Raw genomic sequence first — 27,536 nt, 5'->3', positions numbered from 1 at the left:
CCACTACTTGTTATCACCTCCCCATTTGCGCCCTTCACTGAAGTTCCCATTTGCTCCCTTGTCTTACGCACTTTATTTACCTCTTTCCAGAACATCTTTTTATTCTCCCTAAAATTTAATGATACTCTCTCACCCCAACTCTCATTTGCCCTTTTTTTCACCTCTTGCACCTTTCTCTTGACCTCCTGTCTCTTTCTTTTATACATCTCCCACTCAATTGCATTTTTTCCCTGCAAAAATCGTCCAAATGCCTCTCTCTTCTCTTTCACTAATACTCTTACTTCTTCATCCCACCACTCACTACCCTTTCTAATCAACCCACCTCCCACTCTTCTCATGCCACAAGCATCTTTTGCGTAATCCATCACTGATTCCCTAAATACATCCCATTCCTCCCCCACTCCCCTTGCTTCCACTGTTCTCACCTTTTTCCATTCTGTACTCAGTCTCTCCTGGTACTTCCTCACACAGGTCTCCTTCTCAAGCTCACTTACTCTCACCACCCTCTTCACCCCAACATTCACTCTTCTTTTCTGAAAACCCATACAAATCTTCACCTTAGCCTCCACAAGATAATGATCAGACATCCCTCCAGTTGCACCTCTCAGCACATTAACATCCAAAAGTCTCTCTTTCTCACGCCTGTCAATTAACACGTAATCCAATAACGCTCTCTGGCCATCTCTCCTACTTACATAAGTATACTTATGTATATCTCGCTTTTTAAACCAGGTATTCCCAATCATCAGTCCTTTTTCAGCACATAAATCTACAAGCTCTTCACCATTTCCATTTACAACACTGAACACCCCATGTATACCAATTATTCCCTCAACTGCCACATTACTCACCTTTGCATTTAAATCACCCATCACTATAACCCGGTCTCGTGCATCAAAACCACTAACACACTCATTCAGCTGCTCCCAAAACACTTGCCTCTCTTGATCTTTCTTCTCATGCCCAGGTGCATATGCACCAATAATCACCCACCTCTCTCCAATCAACTTTCAGTTTTACCGATATTAATCGAGAATTTACTTTCTTACACTCTATCACATACTCCCACAACTCCTGTTTCAGGAGTATTGCTACTCCTTCCCTTGCTCTTGTCCTCTCACTAACCCCTGACTTTAATCCCCAGACATTCCCAAACCACTCTTCCCCTTTACCCTTGAGCTTCGTTTCACTCAGAGCCAAAACATCCAGGTTCCTTTCCTCAAACATACTACCTATCTCTCCTTTTTACACATCTTGGTTACATCCACACACATTTAGGCACCCCACTCTGAGCCTTCGAGGAGGATGAGCACTCCCCGCGTGACTCGTTCTTCTGTTTCCCATTTTAGAAAGTTAAAACAAGGAGGGGAGGATTTCTGGCCCCCCGCTCCCGTCCCCTCTAGTCGCTTTCTACGACACGCGAGGAATACGTGGGAAGTATTCTTTCACCCCTATCCCCAGGGATAATATACACATATATATACATATACACATACACACACATACACATACATACGCACATATACACACACACACACATACATATATATACATATGAAAAATGTAAGAAACAATTTAGAAAACTGAAACTTCTAGCTTGAAATGAATGAAAAAAAATGAATGTCACATAATGATTCAACCTCTGGCTATGGATATATATATATATATATATATATATATATATATATATATATATATATATATATATATATATATATATATATATATATATGTATATATATATATATATATATATATATATATATATATATATATATATATATATATATATATATATATATATATATATATATATATATATATATATATATATGGTTTTGATGCACAAGACCGGGTAATAGTGATGGGTGATTTGAATGCAAAGGTGAGTAATGTGGCAGTTGAGGGAATAATTGGCATACATGGAGTGTTCAGTGTTGTAAATGGAAATGGTGAAGAGCTTGTAGATTCATGTGCTGAGAAAGGACTGGTGATTGGGAATACCTGGTTTAAAAAGCGAGATATACATAAGTATACGTATGTAAGTAGGAGAGATGGCCAGAGAGCGTTATTGGATTACGTGTTAATTGATAGACGCACGAAAGAGAGACTTTTGGATGTTAATGTGCTGAGAGGTGCAACTGGAGGGATGTCTGATCATTATCTTGTGGAGGCGAAGGTGAAGATTTGTGGGGGTTTTCAGAAAAGAAGAGAGAATGTTGGGGTGAAGAGAGTGGAGAGAGTAAGTGAGCTTGGGAAGAAGACTTGTGTGAGGATGTACCAGGAGAGACTGAGTACAGAATGGAAAAAGGTGAGAACAAAGGAGGTAAGGGGAGTGGGGGAGGAATGGGATGTATTTAGGGAAGCAGTGATGGCTTGCGCAAGGGATGCTTGTGGCATGAGAAGCGTGGGAGGTGGGTTGATTAGAAAAGGTAGTGAGTGGTGGGATGAAGAAGTAAGATTATTAGTGAAAGAGAAGAGAGAGGCATATGAACGGTTTTTGCAGGGAAAAAATGCAAATGAGTGGGAGAGGTATAAAAGAAAGAGGCAGGAGGTCAAGAGAAAGGCGCAAGAGGTGAAAAAGAGGGCAAATGAGAGTTGGGGTGAGAGAGTATAATTAAATTTCTGAGAGAATAAAAGATGTTTTGGAAGGAGGTAAATAAAGTGCGCAAGACAAGGAAGCAAATGGGAACTTCAGTGAAGGGGGCTAATGGGGAGGTGATAACAAGTAGTCGTGATGTGAGAAGATGGAGTGAGTATTTTGAAGGTTTGTTGAATGTGTTTGATGATAGAGTGGCAGATACAGGGTGTTTTGGTCGAGGTGGTGTGCAAAGTGAGAGGGTTAGGGAAAATGATTTGGTAAATAGAGAAGAGGTAGTAAAAGCTTTACGGAAGATGAAAGCCGGCAAAGCAGCAGGTTTGGATGGTATTGCAGTGGAATTTATTAAAAAAGGGGGTGACTGTATTGTTGACTGGTTGGTAAGGTTATTTAATGTATGTATGATTCATGGTGAGGTGCCTGAGGATTGGCGGAATGCTTGCATAGTGCCATTGTACAAAGGCAAAGGGGATAAGAGTGAGTGCTCAAATTACAGAGGTATAAGTTTGTTGAGTATTCCTGGTAAATTATATGGGAGGGTATTGATTGAGAGGGTGAAGGCGTGTACAGAGCATCAGATTGGGGAAGAGCAGTGTGGTTTCAGAAGTGGTAGAGGATGTGTGGATCAGGTGTTTGCTTTGAAGAATGTATGTGAGAAATACTTAGAAAAACAAATGGATTTGTATGTAGGATTTATGGATCTGGAGAAGGCATATGATAGAGTTGATAGAGATGCTCTGTGGAAGGTTTTAAGAATATGTGGTGTGGGAGGCAAGTTGTTAGAAGCAGTGAAAAGTTTTTATCGAGGATGTAAGGCATGTGTACGTGTAGGAAGAGAGGAAAGTGATTGGTTCTCAGTGAATGTAGGTTTGCGGCAGGGGTGTGTGATGTCTCCATGGTTGTTTAATTTGTTTATGGATGGGGTCGTTAGGGAGGTGAATGCAAGAGTTTTGGAAAGAGGGGCAAGTATGCAGTCTGTTGTGGATGAGAGAGCTTGGGAAGTGAGTCAGTCGTTGTTCGCTTATGATACAGCGCTGGTGGATTATTCATGTAAGAAACTGCAGGAGCTGGTGACTGAGTTTGGTAAAGTGTGCGAAAGAAGAAAGTTAAGAGTAAATGTGAATAAGAGCAAGGTTATTAGGTACAGTAGGGTTGAGGGTCAAGTCAATTGGGAGGTAAGTTTAAATGGAGAAAAACTGGAGGAGGTAAAGTGTTTTAGATATCTGGCAGTGGATTTGGCAGCGGATGGAACCATGGAAGCGGAAGTGAATCATAGGGTAGGGGAGGGGGCGAAAATTCTGGGAGCCTTGAAGAATGTTTGGAAGTCGAGAACATTATCTCGGAAAGCAAAAATGGGTATGTTTGAAGGAATGGTGGTTCCAACGATGTTGTATGGTTGCGAGGCGTGGGCTATGGATAGAGTTGTGCGCAGGGGGTGGATGTGCTGGAAATGAGATGTTTGAGGACAATATGTGGTGTGAGGTGGTTTGATCGAGTAAGTAATGTAAGGGTGAGAGAGATGTGTGGAAATAAAAAGAGTGTGGTTGAGAGAGCAGAAGAAGGTGTTTTGAAATGGTTTGGTCACATGGAGAGAATGAGTGGGGAAAGTTTGACCAAGAGGATATATGTGTCAGAGGTGGAAGGAACGAGGAGAAGTGGGAGACCAAATATGAGGTGGAAAGATGGAGTGAAAAAGATTTTGAGTGATCGGGGCCTGAACATGCAGGATGGTGAAAGGCGTGCAAGGAATAGAGTGAATTGGAACGATGTAGTATACCGGGGTCGACGTGCTGTCAATGGATTGAACCAGGGCATGTGAAGCGTCAGGGATAAACCATGGAAAGTTTTGTGGGGCCTGGATGTGTAAAGGGAGCTGTGGTTTCGGTGCATTATTACATGACAGTTAGAGACTGAGTGTGAACGAATGGGGCATTTGGTGTCGTTCCTAGCGCTACCTCGCACACATGAGGGGGGAGGGGGTTGTCAATCCATGTGTGGCGGGGTGGCGATGGGAACAAATAAAGGCAGACAGTATGAATTATGTACATGTGTATATATGTACATGTCCGTGTGTGTATATATATGTGTACATTGAGATGTATAGATATGTATATTTGCGTGTGTGGACGTGTATGTATATACATGTGTATGTGGGCGGGTTGGGCCATTCTTTCGTCTGTTTCCTTGCGCTACCTCGCAGACGCGGGAGACAGCGACAAAGCAAAATAAATAAATATATATATATATATATATATATATATATATATATATATATATATATATATATATATATATATATATATATATATGGAGTGAGAAAAGATATGAAAGCAGCAAAACCAAGGAAAGGAAACGTGCAGAAGTGAAGTGTGGTAGTGAGTAGTGGCAAGCCAGATGCTAGATGATAAGTGTTGTTTGCTGAGAGTGACTTGCAGAATGTCTCATGTGTTTTATGTGTGTAAACATAAGCATTTGAAGGTATATGACAGAAAAAGTAAAGTAACGGTCTTGGAATGGAGACAAAGTGAGCATATAGATTTTTCAAAACCATACAGAGTGAAAGAAGAAAGCATACTAAACCATGTTTTGGATATGGGGTAGAAAGAGTTGAGAGAATTGAAGTATTTAGTTGTCTTGACTGTATTTAGGAGCTGTTTTGACTGTATTTAGGAGTTGTCTTGACTGTATTTAATTGTCTTGACTGTATTTAGAAGTTGTCTTGATTGTATTTAGGAGTTGTCTTGACTGTATTTAGAAGTTGTCTTGACTGTATTTAGGAGCTGTCTTGACTGTATTTAGGAGTTGTCTTGACTGTATTTAGGAGCTGTCTTGACTGTATTTAGGAGTTGTCTTGACTGTATTTAGGAGCTGTCTTGACTGTATTTAGGAGCTGCCTTGACTGTATTTAGCTGTCTTGACTGTATTTAGGAGTTGTCTTGACTGTATTTAGAAGTTGTCTTGACTGTATTTAGGAGCTGTCTTGACTGTATTTAGTTGTCTTGACTGTATTTAGGACTTTTCTTGACTATTTAGAAGTTGTCTTGACTGTATTTAGGAGCTGTCTTGATTGTATTTAGGAGTTGTCTTGACTGTATTTAGAAGTTGTCTTGACTGTATTTAGGAGTTGTCTAGACTGTATTTAGAAGTTGTCTTGACTGTATTCAGGAGTTGTCTTGACTGTATTTAGGAGCTGTCTTGACTGTATTTAGGAGTTGTCTTGACTGTATTTAGGAGTTGTCTTGACTGTACTTAGGAGTTGTCTTGACTGTATTTAGGAGTTGTCTTGACTGTATTTAGAAGTTGTCTTGACTGTATTCAGGAGCGGTCTTGACTGTATTTAGGAGCTGCCTTGACTGTATTTAGCTGTCTTGACTGTATTTAGGAGCTGTCTTGACTGTATTTAGTTGTCTTGACTGTATTTAGAAGTTGTCTTGACTATATTTAGGAGCAGTCTTGACTGTATTTAGGAGCTGTCTTGACTGTATTTAGCTGTCTTGACTGTATTTAGGAGCTGTCTTGACTGTATTTAGGAGTTGTCTTGACTGTATTTAGAAGTTGTCTTGACTGTATTTAGGAGCTGTCTTGACTGTATTTAGGAGTTGTCTTGACTGTATTTAGAAGTTGTCTTGACTGTATTTAGGAGTTGTCTTGACTGTATTTAGAGTTGTCTTGACTGTATTAAGGAGCTGTCTTGAGTGTATTTAGTTGTCTTGACTGTATTTAGGAGTTGTCTTGACTGTATTTAGGAGCTGTCTTGACTGTATTTAGGAGTTGTCTTGACTGTATTTAGGAGTTGTCTTGACTGTATTTAGCTGTCTTGAATGTATTTACGAGTTGTCTTGATTGTATTTAGGAGTTGTCTTGACTGTATTTAGAAGTTGTCTTGACTGTATTTAGGAGCTGTCTTGACTGTATTAGGAGTTGTCTTGACTGTATTTAGGAGCTGTCTTGACTGTATTTAGGAGTTGTCTTGATTGTATTTAGGAGCTGTCTTGACTGTATTTAGGAGCTGCCTTGACTGTATTTGGCTGTCTTGACTGTATTTAGGAGCTGTCTTGACTGTATTTAGGAGTTGTCTTGACTGTATTTAGAAGTTGTCTTGACTGTATTTAGGAGCTGTCTTGACTGTATTTAGGAGTTGTCTTGACTGTATTTAGAAGTTGTCTTGACTGTACTTAGGAGTTGTCTTGACTGTATTTTGAAGTTGTCTTGACTGTATTTAGGAGCTGTCTTGACTGTATTTAGAACTTGTCTTGACTGTATTTAGAAGTTATCTTGACTGTATTTAGAAGTTGTCTTGACTGTATTTAGGAGCTGTCTTGACTGTATTTAGGAGCTGTCTTGACTGTATTTAGGAGCTGTCTTGACTGTATTTAGGAGTTGTCTTGACTGTATTTAGAAGTTGTCTTGACTGTATTTAGGAGCTGTCTTGACTGTTTTTAGGAGTTGTCTTGACTGTATTTAGATTTGTCTTGACTGTATTTAGAAGTTGTCTTGACTGTATTTAGGAGTTGTCTTGACTGTATTTAGAAGTTGTCTTGACTGTATTTAGGAGTTGTCTTGACTGTATTTAGGAGTTGTCTTGACTGTATTTAGGAGTTGTCTTGACTGTATTTAGGAGTTGTCTTGACTGTATTTAGGAGTTGTCTTGACTGTATTTAGGAGTTGTCTTGACTGTATTTAGGAGTTGTCTTGACTGTATTTAGGAGCTGTCTTGACTGTATTTAGAGTTGTCTTGACTGTATTTAGGAGTTGTCTTGACTGTATTTAGGAGTTGTCTTGACTGTATTTAGTTGTCTTGACTGTATTTAGGAGTTGTCTTGACTGTATTTAGTTGTCTTGACTGTATTTAGGAGTTGTCTTGACTGTATTTAGAAGTTGTCTTGACTGTATTTAGGAGTTGTCTTGACTGTATTTAGGAGTTGTCTTGACTGTATTTAGGAGCTGTCTTGACTGTATTTAGGAGCTGTCTTGACTGTATTTAGGAGTTGTCTTGACTGTATTTAGGAGTTGTCTTGACTGTATTTAGGAGTTGTCTTGACTGTATTTAGAGCTGTCTTGACTGTATTTAGGAGTTGTCTTGACTGTATTTAGTTGTCTTGACTGTATTTAGGAGTTGTCTTGACTGTATTTAGGAGTTGTCTTGACTGTATTTAGCAGTTGTCTTGACTGTATTTAGGAGCTGTCTTGACTGTATTTAGGAGTTATCTTGACTGTTTTTAGGAGTTTTCTTGACTGTATTTAGGAGTTGTCTTGACTGTATTTAGGAGCTGTCTTGACTGTATTTAGGAGTTGTCTTGACTGTATTTAGGAGTTGTCTTGTCTGTATTTAGGAGCTGTCTTGAGTGTATTTAGGAGCTGTCTTGACTGTATTTAGGAGTTGTCTTGACTGTTTTTAGGAGTTTTCTTGACTGTATTTAGGAGCTGTCTTGACTGTATTTAGGAGCTGTCTTGACTGTATTTAGGAGTTGTCTTGACTGTATTTAGGAGTTGTCTTGACTGTATTTAGGAGTTGTCTTGACTGTATTTAGGAGTTGTCTTGACTGTATTTAGGAGCTGTCTTGTCTGTATTTAGGAGCTGTCTTGACTGTATTTAGGAGTTGTCTTGACTGTATTTAGAAGTTGTCTCGACTGTATTTAGGAGCTGTCTTGACTGTATTTAGGAGTTGTCTTGACTGTATTTAGGAGCTGTCTTGACTGTATTTAGGAGTTGTCTTGACTGTATTTAGGAGCTGTCTTGACTGTATTTAGGAGTTGTCTTGACTGTATTTAGGAGTTGTCTTGTCTGTATTTAGGAGCTGTCTTGACTGTATTTAGGAGTTGTCTTGACTGTATTTGGTGACAGAGGTCAAGAATCCAGTGTATGATACTATAATTAAAGGGGTTGATATGAGAGGAAGACCACCGGTGGTGACATGGGGAGATATGGGAGGAAGACCACCGGTGGTGACATGGGGAGATATGAGAGGAAGACCATCGGTGGTGACATGGGAAGATATGAGAGGAAGACCACCGGTGGTGACATGGGGAGATATGAGAGGAAGACCACCGGTGGTGACATGGGAAGATATGAGAGGAAGACCACCGGTCGTGACACGGGGAGATATGAGAGGAAGACCACCGGTGGTGACATGGGAAGATATGAGAGGAAGACCATCGGTGATAACATGGGGAGATATGGGAGGAAGACCACCGGTCGTGACATGGGGAGATATGGGAGGAAGACCACCGGTGGTGACATGGGGAGATATGAGAGGAAGACCACCGGTCGTGACATGGGGAGATATGGGAGGAAGACCACCGGTGGTGACATGGGAAGATGGAGGGGAGGAATACTGGAGGGAAAGAAATGGTGGAAGAATGCATGGAAGAGTGAGTGTGAGGAAGGCACGTAATCTCTTGGTGTAGCTACTTCCCTTTATGGGAGTTCCTAGAGGGAAAGACCATCAGAGATATAGATAGACAGATACATCAAAAATAGAAATTTAGTTGATAGATACTACCAAATAAAGTAAAAAGTAAATGTATTTTAACATGATACATGATAGTGGAAGAGTTTTAATAATACAAAAACCTGAACTTGATGCGCACACAATACACCAACAATAAACAATCAGGATACTAAATGCTGCATAGGAAAATATCACAAATTTTCAGTTGAAGTATAAAATGAATTGCTAAATGTACATTACTTTCATGAAAAGTGTAAATTGTAAAATGACATGATGAAATGTATATTACTATGTGCAATTCCATTATGGAAAAGATATTTGAAATATCTTATATATTTGAGATAATCTATTTCAGATAAATTTTTCCTGCCCTTACTTATTACTACAGTTGTATGAAATATATTGACTAGCTATTTGTCTTTTCTTTTATAAAAATATATATTCAGATACTTATTCAATTATCTATTATATTTTGTCGCTGTCTCCCATGTTAGCGAGGTAGCACAAGAAGACAGGCGAAAGAATGGCCCAATCCACCTACATAAACATGAATATACATACACGTCCACACACACATATATATACCTATACATTTCAACGTATACATATATATACATAGACAGACATATACATATATACACATGTACATAATTCATACTTGCTGCTTTTATTCATTCCCGTCGTCACCATGCCACACAGGAAATGACAACCCTCTCCCACTGCATGCGCGCGAGGTAACGCCAGGAAAAGACAACAAAGGCCACATTCGTTCACACTCATTCTCTGGCTGTCATGTATAATACACCAAAACCACAGCTCCCTTTCCACATCCAAGCCCCACAAAACTTTCCATGGTTTACCTTAGACGCTTCACATGTCTTGGTTCAATCCAATGACAGCACGTCGACCCCGGTACATCACATCGTTTCAATTCACTCTGTTCCTTGCACGCCTTTCAACCTCCTGCATGTTCAGGCCCCAATCGTTCAAAATCTTTTTTCACTCCATCCTTGGTCTCCCACTTCTCGTTCCCTTCACCTCTGACACATATATCCTCTTTGTCAATCTTTCCTCACTCATTCTCTCCATGTGACCATATAATTTCAATACACCCTCTTCTGCTCTCTCAACCATACTCTCTTTATTACCACACATCTCTCTCACCCTTTCATTACTTACTCGATCAAACCACCTCACACCACATATTGTCCTCAAACATTTCATTTTCAGCACATCCACCCTCCTCCGCACAACCCTATCTACAGCCCACGCCTCGCAACCATATAACATTGTTGGAACTACCATTCCTTCAAACATACCCATTTTTGCTTTCCGAGATAATGTTCTCGCCTTCCACACATTCTTCAACGCTTCCAGAACTTTCGCCCCCTCCCCTACCCATGACTCACGTGTCCATGGTTCCATCCACTGCTAAATCCACTCACAGACATCTAAAATACCTCACTTCCTCCAGTTTTTCTCTGTTCAAACTTACCTCCCAAATGACCTGTCCCCCAACCCTACTGTACCTAATAACCTTGCTCTTATTCACATTCACTCTCAGCTTTCTTCTTTCACACACTTTACCAAACTCAGTCACCAGCTTCTGTAGTTTCTCACCCGAATCAGCCACCAGCGTTGTATCATCAGTGAACAACAAATGACTCACTTCCCAAGCTCTCTCATCCACAACAGACTGCATACTTGCCCCTCTCTCCAAAACTCTTGCATTCAAATCCCTAACAACCCCATCCATAAACAAATTAAACAACCATGGAGACATCACACACCCCTGCCGCAAACTGACATACATATATATACATGTACATATTCATACTTGCATGCCTTCATCCATTCCTGGCACTACCCCACTTCACAGCAAATAGCACTGCTACCCCCTGCTTGGTAGCACCAGTGAAACAGGCAAATATAGCCACATTCGTTCACACTCAGTCTCAAGCTCCCTATCCACATCCAGGCCTTACACACCTTTCCATGGTTTCTCCCAGACCTTTCACATGCCTTAGTTCAGTCCATTTCTTTTCATAACCAATTGAACTCCTCACAGCAGCAGTTTAGACAACTACATCTATACAAATTCTATATTTTTTGCATGTGGAGATAAGAAATGTATTCACTGCCATAGTCAGAATAACAGAAAACCTACCAGAGAGGGAACGGATGATAGGTGCTGTAGTGAAAGAACTAAGGAGCAAATGATATGTTCAACGATTCAGAGAGTGGAGTTACACAAGATGATAAATATTAAGAGGAACTAAATACAAAGTCCCTGGGGGTGACATGATACCCCAACAAAAGCAGGACAATATTGTGATCATCAGGGAAGCTATATAATATTAGACTATTGAAGGATCTTCAACCATATCAAGCAAATGCATCTGATGAAATTTCTCATTATGCACTTCAGGAATGTATGGGAACATCCAACAGACCAGTGGAAATACTTATAAAATCAATGAAAGCATGGAAATGTCATGTCCATTTCTAAACAAGTAAATTAAGAAAGTGCATTTGAATATTAGTACCCAAAACTTAAATGTGGTTTGTAAAATGGTGAAAAAGATAAGAAGAAAGGAAACAGATAAATGCTTGCAAAGGAGAAGCTGTGTGACTGAAAGGAAGCAGGGATAAAGAACACAAGCATAACAAAAGTTTTAGATATTCAGATTTGGCCACAACAAAGAGGTGGAAGGTTAGATCATGTGTTAATAGACTGCCAGAGAGCATCTGATATAATCTCATCAAAGAAGTTTGTAAAGACACTGGATTTTCATGGAGGTATAATAGAGAGACTCTTCTAGAGGTTAAAAATCTAAATATGAGAAGATTGGAACCAAGTGCACATCCAAAATGTCATTCTAACTGGATTGGTGTGATCAGTGGTGAGTCAAACGGCTTAGACTTCAAGCTACTTTTATTCCCATTTAAATTACCTCCCAGAAATACAAGAGTCAAAACTGAATCTTTACAAATGATGGTAAAATCATTATGAATGAATAGGACTGTCAACCTGCAAAAGACTTAGACAAACTCCAAAGTTGATTAAGATAAACAGTTAATGAAGTTCAGTCCAACAAAATGTGACGTAATGAGAATGGGACATAGTGAAAAAAAAAATATGACTATAAACTTGCACAAATCAGACGTGCATCAATTCATTCCTGAAACAGACTTGGGGATCAACACAATCCAATTACCCCATTAAAAGAAAATCTTAAGGAAGGAAAATGTCTATTGGTTAATATCAAAATTGCTTTTGAGTGAATAGGTGAAGAATATGTGCATGAAGATATATACACCTGAAGAGGATCTGACAGAGAAGGTCTTACAGACCATGTGAAATGAGGAAGAGGAGTTACAGGTATAGATTTGTGACCACAAACTTGTCCACACGAGAAGTGGGGACAAAGACGACAGTTTTCAAGTGCCTGAATGAAACTGACGAATCAAAAGTGTGCAGTCTTTTCAAATTAGCAAAGATCAATGTTGGGCATAAATAACTAAAGAGTATACTTTGATAACGATAATCCGATAACCCCAATTTATAAGTCCGTTAAAGATAATCTGATAATTTTAATACCTAGTTGTTGGAAGTTAACAATAATCCAATGATGAAAACTTTTTGATAACTTAAGAAACAAGAAAAATGCTTCAAAACCCATAGAAAATTCCCATTTAAGCTAAAGAATAAGTAAGCATTTTCTACAAGTTTTGCAACTTCTTTGCTTAACAGTATTCATATTTATTTCTTTTATTATACTTTGTCGCTGTCTCCCGCTGTTAGCGAGGTAGCGCAAGGAAACAGACAAAAGAATGGCCCAACCCACCCACATACACATGTATATACATACACGTCCACATACTCACATATACATACATATACATTTCAATGTATACAAATATATACATACACAGACATATACATATATACAAATGCGCATAATTCACGCTTGCTGCCTTTATTCATTCCCACTGCCACCCCGCCACACATGAAATGACAACCCCCTCATCCCGCACACTCGCGAGGTAGCTCTAGGAAAAGACAGCAAAGGCCACATTCGTTCACACTCAGTCTCTAGCTGTCATGTATAATGCACTGAAACTACAGCTCCCTTTCCACATCCAGGCCCCACAGAACTTTCCATGATTTACCCCAGACGCTTCACATGCCCTGGTTCAATCCATTAACGGCACGTCGACCCCGGTATACCACATCGTTCCAATTCACTCTAATCCTTGCATGCCTCTCACCCTCCTGCATGTTTAGGGCCCGATCGCTAAAAATCTTTCTCACTCCATCCTTCCACCTCCAATTTGGTCTTCCACTTCTCTTTCCCTCCACCTCTGATACATATATCCTCTTTTGTCAATCTTTCCTCAATCATTCTCTCCATGTGACCAAACCATTTCAATACACCCTCTTCTGCTCTCTCAGCCACACTCTAGTTATTACCAGATATCTCTCTTACCTTCCGTTTCCCCTTTTCGAAAGTTAAAATACAAGGAGGGGAGGGTTTCTAGCCCCCCGCTCCCGTCCCATTTAATCGCCTTCTACGACACGTGAGGAATGTGTGGGAAGTACTCTTTCTCCCCTATCCCCAGGAAATATGTAGTGGTGATGTGAGAAGGAGATGGAGTGAGAATTTTGAAGGTTTGTTGAATGTGTTTGATGATAGAGTGGCAGATATAGGGTGTTTTGGTCGAGGTGGTGTGGAAAGTGAGAGGGTTAGGGAAAATGGTTTGGTAAACAGAGAAGAGGTAGTAAAAGATTAGCGAAAGATGAAAGCCGGCAAGGCAGCGGGTTTGGATGGTATTGCAGTGGAATTTATTAAAAAAGGTGGTGACTGTATTGTTGACTGGTTGGCAAGGTTACTTAATGTATGTATGATTCATGGTGAGGTGCCTGAGGATTGGCGGAATGCTTGCACAGTGCCATTGTACAAAGGCAAAGGGGACAAAGGTGAGTGCTCAAATTACAGAGGTATAAGTTTGTTGAGTATTCCTGGGAAATTATATGGGAGGGTATTGATTGAGAGGGTGAAGGCATGTACAGAGCATCAGGCTGGGGAGAGCAGTGTGGTTTCAGAGGTGGTACAGGATGTGTGGATTAGGTGTTTGCTTTGAAGAATGTATATGAGAAATACTTAGAAAAGCAAATGGATTTGTATGTAGCATTTATGGATCTGGAGAAGGCATATGATAGAGTTGATAGAGATGCTCTGTGGAAGGTATTAAGAATATATGGTGTGAGAGGCAAGTTGTTAGAAGCAGTGAAAAGTTTTTATCGAGGATGTAAGGCATGTGTACGTGTAGGAAGAGAGGAAAGTGATTGGTTCTCAGTGAATGTAGGTTTGCGGCAGGGGTGTGTGATGTCTCCATGGTTGTTTAGTTTGTTTATGGATGGGGTTGCTAGGGACGTGAATGCAAAAGTTTTGGAAAGAGGGGCAAGTATGCAGTCTGTTGTGGATGAGAGAGCTTGGGAAGTGAGTCAGTTGTTGTTCGCTGATGATACAGTGCTGGTGGCTGATTCATGTGAGAAACTGCAGAAGCTGGTGACTGAGTTTGGTAAAGTGTGTGAAAGAAGAAAGTTAAGAGTAAATGCGAATAAGAGCAAGGTTAATAGGTATAGTAGGGTTGAGGGTCAAGTCAATTGGGAGGTAAGTTTGAATGGAGAAAAACTGGAGGAAGTGAAGTGTTTTAGATATCTGGGAGTGGATTTGGCAGCGAATGGAACCATGGAAACGGAAATGAATCATAGGGTGGTTGAGGGGGCGAAAACTCTGGGAGCGCTGAAGAATATGTGGAAGTCGAGAACATTATCTCGGAAAGCAAAAATGGGCATGTTTGAAGGAATAGTGATTCCAACAATGTTATATGGTTGCGAGGCGTGGGCTGTGGATACAGTTGTGCCCAGGAGGGTGGATGTGCTGGAAATGAGATGTTTGAGGACAATATGTGGTGTGAGATGGTTTGACCAAGTAAGTAATAATAGGGTAAGAGAGATGTGTGGTAATAAAAAGAGTGTGATTCAGAGAGCAGAAGAGGGTGTTTTGAAATGGTTTGGTCACATGGAGAGAATGAGTGAGGAAAGATTGTCCAAGACGATATATGTCAGAGGTGGAGGGAACGAGGAGAAGTGGGAGACCAATGTGGAGGTGGAAAGATAGAGTGAAAAAGATTTAGAGTGATCGGGGCCTGAACATGCAGGAGGGTGAAAGGCGTGCAAGGAATAGAGTGAATTGGAACGATGTGGTATACCGGGGTCAACGTGCTGTCAATGGATTGAACCAGGGTATGTGAAGCGTCTGGGGTAAACCATGGAAAGTTCTGTGGGGCCTGGATTTGGAAAGGGAGCTGTGGTTTCGGTGCATTATTACATGACAGCTAGAGACTGAGTGTGAACGAATGTGGCCTTTGTTGTCTTTTCCTAGCGCTACCTCGCACACATGAGGGGGGAGGGGGTTGTTATTTCATGTGTGGCGAGGTGGCGATGGGAATGAATAAAGGCAGACAGTATGAATTATGTACATGTGTATATATGTATATGTCTGTGTGTGTATATATATGTATACGTTGAGATGTATAGGTATGTATATTTGCGTGTGTGGACGTGTATGTATATACATGTGTATGTGGGTGAGTTGGACCATTCTTTCATCTGTTTCCTTGCGCTACCTCGCTAATGCTGGAGACAGCAACAAAGCAAAATAAAATAAATAATAAATCTCTCTTACCCTTTCATTACTTACTCATTCAAACCACCTCACACCACATATTGTCCTCAAACATCTCATTTCCAACACATCCACCCTCCTCCGCACAATCCTAACTATAGCCCACGCCTTGCAACCATACAACATTGTTGTATGGTTGTTTTTGCTTTCCGATATAATGTTCTCAACTTCCACACATTCTTCAGCGCTTCCAGAACCTTCGCCCCCTTCCCCACCCTGTGACTCACTTCCACTTCCATGGTTCCATATGCTGCCATATCCACTCCTAGATGTCTAGAACACTTCAATTCCTCCAGTTTTTCTCCGTTCAAGCTTATCTCCCAGTTGACTTGTCCCTCAACCCAACTCTACCAAATAACCTTGCTCTTATTCACATTTACTCTCAGCTTTCTTCTTTCACATACTTTACCAAACTCAATCACCAGCTTCTGCAGTTTCTTACCCAAATCAGCCACCAGGGCTGTATCATCAACGAACAACAACTGACTCACTTCCTAAGCTCTCTCATCCACAACAGACTGCATACTTGCCCCTCTCTCTCCAAAACTCTTGCATTCACCTCCCTAACAACCCCATCCATAAACAAATTAAACAACTATGGAGACATCACGCATCCCTGCCGCAAACCAACATACACTGAGAACCAATCACTTTCCTCTCTTGCTACTCGTACACATACTTTACATCCTCGATAGAAACTTTTCACTGCTCTAACAACTTGCCTCCCACACCATATATTCTTAAAACCTTCCACAGAGCATCTCTATCATCTCTATCATATGCCTTCTCCATATCCATAAATGCTACATACAAATCCATTTGTTTTTCTAAGTATTTCTCACATACATTCTTCAAAACAAACACCTAATCCACACATCCTCTACCACTTCTGAAACCACACTGCACTTCCCCAATCTGATGCTCTGTACATGCCTTCACCCTCTCAATCAATACCCTCCCATATAATTTCTCAGGAATACTCAACAAACTTATACCTCTGTAATTTGAACACTCACCTTTTTCCCCTTTGCCTTTATACAATGGCACTATGCATGCATTCCGCCAATCCTCAGGCACTTCAGCATGAGCCATACATACACTGAATATCCTCACCAACCAGTCAACAACACAGTCACCCCCTTCTTTTAATAAATTCCACTGCAATACCATCCAAACCCGCCGCCTTGCCGGCTTTCATCCTCCACAAAGCTTTCACTACCTCTTTTCTGTTTACCAAACCATTCTCCCTGACACATTCACTCCGCACACCACCTCGACCAAAACACCCTATGTCTGCCACTGTATCATCTAACACACTCAACAAACCTTCAAAATACTCACTGCATCTTCTCACATCACCACTACTTGTTATCACCTCCCCATTAGCCCCTTTCACTGATGTTCCCATTTGTTCTCTTGTCTTACGCACTTTATTTACCTCCTTCCAAAACATCTTTTTATTCTCCCTAAAATTTAATGATAGTCTCTCTCCTCAACTCTCATTTGCCCTCTTTTTTACCTCTTGCACCTTTCTCTTGACCTCTTGCCTCTTTCTCTTATACACCTCCCAGTGATTTGCACTCTTTCCCTGCAAAAATCGTCCAAATGCCTCTCTCTTCCCTTTCACTAATAATCTTACTTCTTCATCCCACTACTCACTACCCTTTCTAATCTACCCATCTCCCACGCTTCTCATGCCACAAGCATCTTTTGGCCAAGCCATCACTGCTTCCCTAAATACATCCCATTCCTCCCCCACTCCACTTACGTCCTTTCCTCTCACCTTTTTCTATTCTGTACTCAGTCTCTCCTGGTATTTCCTCACACAAGTCTCCTTCCCAAGCTCACTTACTCTCACCACTCTCTTCACCCCAACATTTTCTCTTCTTTTCTGAAAACCTCTACAAATCTTCACCTTCGCCTCTAGAAGATAATGATCAGGCATCCCTTCAGTTGCACCTCTCAGCACATGAACACCCAAAAGTCTCTCTCACACGACTCTCAATTAACACGTAATCCCATAACGCTCTCTGGCCACCTCTCCTACATACATACGTATACCTATATATATATATCTCTTTTTAAATCAGGTATTCCCAATCACCAGTTCTTTTTCAGCACACAAGTCTACAAGCTCTTCACCATTTCCATTTACAACACTGAACACCCCATGTACACCAATTATTCCAATTTTTTATATACATATTCAATTAGCTACTGTTTTGAAACCCTTGTAAACAAACCAATACCATGAACTTAATCTAAATTTACCAGATAATTATCACAGAGGGAACTGAATGGGAAGTTAGAAATTTAAGTATATCTATTAAACTATTAAGCATACAGTACGATACAGTACTTATACCCAAACTCAGAATTAGCAATTAGTCAACTCAAAATTCAATTAGTCAACTCAAAATGTAAAAAAAAAGAAATAATTTCTAATTACTGACACTTAAGATGATATAATAATCACATAATGACAATGAGTCTTTTTAGAGTATTGAGTCGCACACTCTAAGTGCTGGTTGCCCTTCAGGAGGACCAACTTATCAAAGTTTTGTTCTTGCCAAGAGAGAAAAGCTGTTCCACTGCAGCAGAGTCAACCATGCCCTCCTTCCCATCAGTGTACAGCCAGCCAGGTGTTGACAAGTTTCTTGGTCATCTGCTTGACATTAGAGGCATCTGGCATGCATGACAGTGACCGAATGCTGCTGTTGCTGGAGCAGGTGGTTCTGTCACCATTCCAGTCCCTTAGTACTTTCTCAACCTCATCCTCCATGGCGGCCCTGAGAGAGATTGTTAGATTGCTTTCGAAGATGTGCAGCCAGTGGAGCCAAAACTTTGGGTGGACAGCAGCTGACAGCAGGCAGTCCCTCACGTTCAGGTAGTGGTTGAACTGGGTGGTGATGACTGCTACCATGGCACTGGCAAGTGGCTTGCAGACGGCCAAGCTGTTCCTCATGTTCCTGAGCTTCAAGAGGGTAATAGCCACTGTGTGTGTGTGTGTGTGTGTGTGTGTGTGTGTGTGTGTGTGTGTGTGTGGGGAGGGGTCCAATATAGGCATTCTTCTCCCCCTGGATGGTGTCATGAATGATAGCCACATGGGACATGGCTAGCCACATGGGACATGGCTCCGGCCCACTCCTTCAGGAAGGATATCTCCAAGTCATTGAAAGCTGAGAGGTTCTCCATGCGGTTAGGTTAGGTTAGGTTAGGTTAGCTTCTCCATGTGGTTAGGTTAGGTTATGCTCTCCATGTGGTTAGGTTAAGTTAGGTTAGGTTCTCCATGTGGTTAGGTTAGGTTAGGTTAGGTTAGGTTAGGTTAGGTTAGGTTCTCCATGTGGTTAGGTTAGGTTAGGTTAGGTTAGGTTAGGTTAGGTTAGGTTAGGTTAGGTTCTCCATGTGGTTAAGGAACATGTTGAGCTCAACCTTCTTGGTGGCCAGGATGATGAGGACGATGATTGAATCGCACAAGGTGTTCCATCTTGTCTTCCCAGGGACCACCAGCCTCCTGCCCAGTGCCTTCTTGATGGCGTTGCCAATCTCAGGGCTCCTCCACTGAGCATTGAAGAGTGCCTGAGCCTTGCCGTGGGCCACCTTGTTGAGGGCATTGAAGGCAGTGATAGCAGAGCTCGTTTGCTTGAGGAGGCCCTTGCCCAAGTCCACGGAGGCCAACAGATTGAAGGTGTGAGCCGCACTCCTCATGTGGACTAGTAGACTGGGATGCACGTGTTCCTCACGATGGAGTTCACTGAGGGTTACAATGTTGATGGCGTTGTCACCCTCATCTGTCTCTTCCTCATTATGTGAGCCGGCCTCAGGCAGTCTGCCAACATCGTCGAGGTCAGGCAACACATCCACCTGACTGCCATAATGGGTGAAAGCCTTTACAAAGTTTGACCCATTGTCAGTGGTTGTCCTGACTACCTTGTCCTGAATGTAGAAGTACTCATGGACCTGGACCATGGCCTCCATTTAAACATACTAAGTGTAGCAACCAGTCATACGGGTACAAGTGAGGACAGCATGCTTCCCTGGCCCTGGGTCAGTCCAGTGAGCTGTCATGCTGAGGAAAGAGCTGAGACAAAGATTAAGTGATCATTGATTAATACATTATATAATAGTGATTAAGTGATTATTGAATAATACACTGATGATTAAGTTATATATCAAACATTTTAGAATGAAAGCTGTTTAATCTATGCAATTGACTGGTTGGTAAGGTTATTTAATGTATGTATGATTCATGGTGGGGTGCCTGAGTATTGGCGGAATGCTTGCATAGTGCCATTGTACAAAGGCAAAGGGGATAAGAGTGAGTGCTCAAATTACAGAGGTATAAGTTTCTTCAGTATTCCTGGGAAATTATATGGGAGGGTATTGATTGAGAGGGTGAAGGCATGTACAGAGCATCAGATTGGGGAAGAGCAGTGTGGTTTCAGAAGTGGTAGAGGATGTGTGGATCAGGTATCTGCTTTGAAGAATGTATGTGAGAAATACTTAGAAAAGCAAATGGATATGTATGTAGCATTTATGGATCTGGAAAAGGCATATGATAGAGTTGATAGAGATGCTCTGTGGAAGGTATTAAGAATATATGGTGTGGGAGGCAAGTTGTTAGAAGCAGTGAAAAGTTTTTATCGAGAATGTAAGGCATGTGTACGTGTGGGATGAGAGGAAAGTGATTGGTTCTCAGTGAATGTAGGTTTGCGGCAGGGGTGTGTGATGTCTCCATGGTTGTTTAATTTGTTTATGGATGGGGTCGGGAGGTGAATGCAAGAGTTTTGGAAAGAGGGGCAAGTACACAGTCTGTTGTGGATGAGAGAGCTTGGGAAGTGAGTCAGTTGTTGTTTGCCGATGATACAGCGCTGGTGGCAGATTCATATGAGGAACGGCACAAGCTGGTGACTGAGTTTGGTAAAGTGTGTGAAAGAAGAAAGATGAGAGTAAATGTGAATAAGAGCAAGGTTATTAGGTACAGTAGGGTTGAGGGTCAAGTCAATTGGGAGGCAAGTTTGAATGAAGAAAAACTGGAGGAAGTGAAGTGTTTTAGGTATCTGGGAGTGGATTTGGCAGTGGATGGAACCATGGAAGTGGAAGTGAATCATAGGGTGGGGGAGGGGGCGAAAATTCTGGGAGCCTTGAAGAATGTGTGGAAGGCGAGAACATTATCTCGGAAAGCAAAAATGGGTATGTTTGAAGGAATAGTGGTTCCAACAATGTTGTATGGTTGCGAGGCGTGGGCTATGGATAGAGTTGTGCAGAGGAGGGTGGATGTGCTGGAAATGAGATGTTTGAGGACAATATGTGGTGTGAGGTGGTTTGATCGAGTAAGTAATAATAGGGTAAGAGAGATGTGTGGTAATAAAAAAGAGTGTGGTTGAGAGAGCAGAAGAGGGTGTTTTGAAATGGTTTGGTCACATGGAGAGAATGAGTCAGGAAAGATTGACCAAGACGATATATGTGTCAGAGGTGGAGGGAACGAGAGAAGTGGGAGACCAAATTGGAGGTGGAAAGATGGAGTGAAAAAGATTTTGAGTGATCGGGGCCTGAACATGCAGAAGGGTGAAAGGCGTGCAAGGAATAGAGTGAATTGGAACAATGTGGTATACCGGGGTCGACATGCTGTCAATGGATTGAACCAGGGCATGTGAAGCGTCTGGGGTAAACCATGGAAAGTTCTGTGGGGCCTGGCTGTGGAAAGGGAGCTGTGGTTTCGGTGCATTATTACATGACAGCTAGAGGCTGAGTGTGAACGAATAGGGCCTTTGTTGTCTTTTCCTAGCGCTACCTCGCACACATGAGGGGAGAGGTGGTTGTTATTCCATGTGTGGCGAGGTGGCGATGGGAATGAATAAAGGCAGACAGTATGAATTATGTACATGTGTATAAATGTATATGTCTGTGTGTGTACATATATGTATACATTGAGATGTATAGGTATGTATATTTGCATGTGTGGACGTGTATGTATATACATGTGTATATAGGTGGGTTGGGCCATTCTTTCATCTGTTTCCTTGCGCTACCTCACTAACGCGTGAGACAGCGACAAAGCAAAATATTTCTTATTTATTTATTTTGCTTTGTCACTGTCTCCCGCGAACAAAGGAGGTAAGGGGAGTGGTGGAGGAATGGGATGTATTTAGGGAAGCAGTGATGGCTTGCGCAAAAGATGCTTGTGGCATGAGAAGCGTGGGAGGTGGGTTGAGTAGAAAGGGTAGTGAGTGGTGGGATGAAGAAGTAAGATTATTAGTAAAAGAGAAGAGAGAGGCATTCGGACGATTTTTGCAGGGAAAAAATGCAAATGAGTGGGAGACGTATAAAAGAAAGAGACAGGAGGTCAAGAGAAAGGTGCAAGAGGTGAAAAAGAGGGTAAATGAGATTTGGGGTGAGAGAGTATCATTAAATTTCAGGGAGAATAAAAAGATGTTCTGGAAGGAGGTAAATAAAGTGCGTAAGACAAGGGAGCAAATGGGAACTTCAGTGAAGGGTGCAAATGGGGAGGTGATAAGAAGTAGTGGTGATGTGAGAAGGAGATGGAGTGAGTATTTTGAAGGTTTGTTGAATGTGTTTGATGATAGAGTGGCAGATATAGGGTGTTTTGGTCGAGGTGGTGTGCAAAGTGAGAGGGTTAAGGAAAATGATTTGGTAAACAGAGAAGAAGTAGTAAAAGCTTTGCGGAAGATGAAAGCCGGCAAGGCAACAAGTTTGGATGGTATTGCAGTGGAATTTATTAAAAAAGGGGGTGACTGTATTGCTGACTGGTTGGTAAGGTTATTTAATGTATGTATGATTCATGGTGAGGTGCCTGAGGATTGGCGGAATGCGTGCATAGTGCCATTGTATAAAGGCAAAGGGGATAAGAGTGAGTGCTCAAATTACAGAGGTATAAGTTTGTTGAGTATTCCTGGTAATTATATAATAATATATATATATATTCTAAAAAGAAACATTATCAAATTGTGATTAGTAATGATTAACGGTTAAGTGATTATCAAGTTTTATAACTAAAAACAGTAATATTCACTATATATGCATGATTATTCATTCTACTACTACATCAAATGTACTAGTTAGTACAAGAATTCATAAATAAATAAATGATAATTACCTCTTATGAGCAGTCCAACAGTCAGCAGTGGTCATCAAATATGTCAGCCCATCAAAAATGTTGATGAAGGCCTCCTCATCTGCCTGTTGTTTGTCATCAATGTACCTGGCAGCACATGCTGACACCTGTTGAGCTGAGAGTCCTGATCAGGTCAACAAACTCCTTGGACTCAACCACGTGGAGCGTAAGTATGTTGTTGATGAAAAGACGGCCTCTCTGGCATATGGCAGTGCCAGAGCTGTGCATGCTGCTGCTGCCAGAGGAAAGGTGGCGGTGATTTTTGTCACGGCCAGAGCCAGCCTTAATATCCTCCTCAAACTGGATGGCTAAGGATGGATGGCATCTTTTGACATGGGACTTCAAATCATTAAGGCACATGATGGGGCGTATAACAATTTTCTGGGTTGGGTGGCATTTTTGGCACTCAAAAGGGAGTATCTTATTGTTGTCCTTGTCCTGAAGGCTTAGCTTGAAGTAGTGCTCCAAGTCAGGCCAGAAGGTTTGGAAAGGCTCCTAGACCTGGCTAGTGGCAACCTGGCTATCAGATGACTGGGAAGTCTCTGCCACAGACAGGGTCAAACTGAGACTCAGAAGTGCTGGACACTAAAGCAATTTCAAAGTTGAAAACTTTGTCTTGGTGCTCCATGGACCATGGCCAATTGTAGTCTTGTGCTGTTTTAAGTTAACTTGTAGACACCAGACAGTAATAGAGAAGTTAGAGAACTGAATACTGTCAAGTTGACCATGATACTGAACGGTGTTACCAGCTACCACCAATATGGCCTATTCAACAGTGTGTGACAGGGTTTGTCATTTTAAGGCCAATCTGTTCTCTTTTAAATCTGGTTGTCTTATCTATTTTGAGAAAAAAGAACAGCCTATATCAGCTAGAGACTGAATGTGAATGAATGTTGCCTTTGTTGTCTTTTCCTAGCGCTACCTCATGCACGTGCAGGGGCGGGGGTAGTCATTTCATGTGTGGCAGGGTGGCGATGGGAATGGCTGAGGGCAGCAAGTATGAATATGTACATGTGTACATATGTCTGTGTATGTGTATATATATATATTTTTTTTTTTTTTACTTTGTCGCTGTCTCCCCGCGTTTGCGAGGTAGCGCAAGGAAACAGACGAAAGAAATGGCCCAACCCACCCCCATACACATGTATATACATACACGTCCACACACACAAATATACATACCTACACAGCTTTCCATGGTTTACCCCAGACGCTTCACATGCCCTGATTCAATCCACTGACAGCACGTCAACCCCGGTATACCACATCGATCCAATTCACTCTATTCCTTGCCCTTCTTTCACCCTCCTGCATGTTCAGGCCCCGATCACACAAAATCTTTTTCACTCCATCTTTCCACCTCCAATTTGGTCTCCCACTTCTCCTCATTCCCTCCACCTCCGACACATATATCCTCTTGGTCAATCTTTCCTCACTCATTCTCTCCATGTGCCCAAACCATTTCAAAACACCCTCTTCTGCTCTCTCAACCACGCTCTTTTTATTTCCACACATCTCTCTTACCCTCTTCTGCTCTCTCAACCACGCTCTTTTTATTTCCACACATCTCTCTTACCCTTACGTTACTTACTCGATCAAACCACCTCACACCACACATTGTCCTCAAACATCTCATCTCCAGCACATCCATCCTCCTGCACACAACTCTATCCATAGCCCATGCCTCGCAACCATACACCATTGTTGGAACCACTATTCCTTCAAACATACCCATTTTTGCTTTCCGAGATAATGTTCTCGACTTCCACACATTCTTCAAGGCTCCCAGAATTTTCGCCCCCTCCCCCACCCTATGATCCACTTCCGCTTCCATGGTTCCATCCGCTGCCAGATCCACTTCCAGATATCTAAAACACTTTACTTCCTCCAGTTTTTCTCCATTCAAACTTACCTCCCAATTGACTTGACCCTCAACCCTACTATACCTAATAACCTTGCTCTTATTCACATTTACTCTTAACTTTCTTGTTTCACACACTTTACCAAACTCAGTCACCAGCTTGTGCAGTTTCTCACATGAATCAGCCACCAGTGCTGTATCATCAGCGAACAACAACTGACTCACTTCCCAAGCTCTCTCATCCCCAACAGACTTCATACTTGCCCCTCTTTCCAAAACTCTTGCATTCACCTCCCTAACAACCCCATCCATAAACAAATTAAACAACCATGGAGACATCACACACCCCTGCCGCAAACCTACATTCACTGAGAACCAATCACTTTCCTCTCTTCCTACACGTACACATGCCTTACATCCTCGATAAAAACTTTTCACAGCTTCTAACAACTTGCCTCCCACACCATATAATCTTAATACCTTCCACAGAGCATCTCTATCAACTCTATCATATGCCTTCTCCAGATCCATAAATGCTACATACAAATCCATTTGCTTTTCTAAGTATTTCTCACATACATTCTTCAAAGCAAACACCTGATCCACACATCCTCTACCACTTCTGAAACCACACTGCTCTTCCCCAATCTGATGCTCTGTACATGCCTTCACCCTCTCAATCAATACCCTCCCATATAATTTACCAGGAACACTCAACAAACTTATACCTCTGTAATTTGAGCACTCACTCTTATCCTCTTTGCCTTTGTACAATGGCACTATGCACGCATTCCGCCAATCCTCAGGCACCTCACCATGAGTCATACATACATTAAATAACCTTACCAACCAGTCAATAATACAGTCACCCCCTTTTTTTAATAAATTCCACTGCAATACCATCCAAACCTGCTGCCTTGCCGGCTTTCATCTTCCGCAAAGCTTTTACTACCTCTTCTCTGCTTACAAAATCATTTTCGCTAACCCTCTCACTTTGCACACCACCTCGACCAAAACACCCTATATCTGCCACTCTATCATCAAACACATTCAACAAACCTTCAAAATACTCACTCCATCTCCTTCTCACATCACCACTACTTGTTATCACCTCCCCATTTGCACCCTTCACTGAAGTTCCCATTTGCTCCCTTGTCTTACGCACTTTATTTACCTCCTTCCAGAACATCTTTTTATTCTCCCTGAAATTTAATGATACTCTCTCACCCCAACTCTTATTTGCCCTCTTTTTCACCTCTTGCACCTTTCTCTTGACCTCCTGTCTCTTTCTTTTATACATCTCCCACTCAATTGCATTTCTTCCCTGCAAAAATCGTCCAAATGCCTCTCTCTTCTCTTTCACTAATAATCTTACTTCTTCATCCCACCACTCACTACCCTTTCTAATCAACCCACCTCCCACTCTTCTCATGCCACAAGCATCTTTTGTGCAATCCATCACCTGGGCATGAGAAGAAAGATCATGAGAGGTAAGTGTTTTGGGAGCAGCTGAATGAGTGTGTTAGTGGTTTTAATGCACGAGACCAGGTTATAGTGATGGGTGATTTGAATGCAAAGGTGAGTAATGTGGCAGTTGAGGGAATAAAGCGTTATTGGATTACGTGTTAATTGACAGGCGCGCGAAAGAGAGACTTTTGGATGTTAATGTGCTGAGAGGTGCAACTGGAGGGATGTCTGATCATTATCTTGTGGAGGCTAAGGTGAAGATTTGTATGGGTTTTCAGAAAAGAAGAGTGAATGTTGGGGTGAAGAGGGTGGTGAGAGTAAGTGAGCTTGGGAAGGAGACTTGTGTGAGGAAGTACCAGGAGAGACTGAGTACAGAATAGAAAAAGGTGTAAACAATGGAAGTAAGGGGAGTGGGGGAGGAATGGGATGTATTTAGGGAATCAGTGATGGATTGCGCAAAAAAGATATATATATATATATATATATATATATATATATATATATATATATATATATATATATATATATATATATATATCTTTCTTTTCTTTCAAACTATTCGCCATTTCCCGCATTAGCGAGGTAGCGTTAAGAACAGATGACTGGGCCTTTGAGGGACTACCCTCACCTGGCCCAATTCTCTGTTCCTTCTTTTGGAAAATTAAAAAAAAATGAGAGGGGAGGATTTCCAGCCCCCCGCTCCCTCCCCTTTTAGTCACCTTCTACGACATGCAGGGAATACGTGGGAAGTATTCTTGCTCCCCTATCCCCAGGGATAATATATATATATATTTTTTTTTTTTTTTTTTTTTATACTTTGTCGCTGTCTCCCGCGTTTGCGAGGTAGCGTTTCAAACTATTCGCCATTTCCCGCATTAGCGAGGTAGCGTTAAGAACAGAGGCCTGGGCCTTTGAGGGAATACCCTCACCTGGCCCAATTCTCTGTTCCCTCTTTTGGAAAATTAAAAAAAATGAGAGGGGAGGATTTCCAGCCCCCCGCTCCCTCCCCTTTTAGTCGCCTTCTACGACACGCAGGGAATACGTGGGAAGTATTCTTTCTCCCCTATCCCCAGGGAATATATATATATATATATATGTGTGTATATAAGTGGATGGGTCCTTCTTCGTCTGTTTCCCGGCGCTACATCGCCGACACAGAAAATTGTGATCAAGTATAATGAAATATAAATAAAAGTATTTATTTTTTTCATTTATTATACTTGATTGCCATTTCCTGGGGATAGGGGATTAAGAATACTTCCCACGT

The 27,536-nt window shown here is 41.5% G+C and overlaps 1 protein-coding gene across 1 annotated transcript; it reads right to left on the bottom strand.

Moving 5' to 3' along the window:
• Window positions 1–8,279: 8,279 nt before the first annotated feature.
• Window positions 8,280–27,536, bottom strand: LOC139760181 (uncharacterized). Its single transcript, XM_071683117.1, has 2 exons — window positions 22,924–27,536; window positions 8,280–19,887 (listed from the first exon to the last, which is right to left on the bottom strand). The coding sequence occupies exon 2, from the start codon at window positions 19,782–19,784 to the stop codon at window positions 19,194–19,196; it is 591 nt and encodes a 196-aa protein (XP_071539218.1). The 5' UTR covers window positions 19,785–19,887; window positions 22,924–27,536; the 3' UTR covers window positions 8,280–19,193.

Source organism: Panulirus ornatus, chromosome 35 (genome assembly GCF_036320965.1).
Source record: "Panulirus ornatus isolate Po-2019 chromosome 35, ASM3632096v1, whole genome shotgun sequence".
NCBI classification, from domain to species: domain Eukaryota; kingdom Metazoa; phylum Arthropoda; class Malacostraca; order Decapoda; family Palinuridae; genus Panulirus; species Panulirus ornatus.
Note: the sequence above shows the minus strand (reverse complement) of the source record. Positions and strands in the feature narration are given on the sequence as shown.

Coding starts and splice junctions, on each gene's coding strand:
- LOC139760181 (XM_071683117.1), bottom strand. CDS start 19,784: ATGGAGGCCATGGTCCAGGTCCATGAGTACTTCTACATTCAGGACAAG.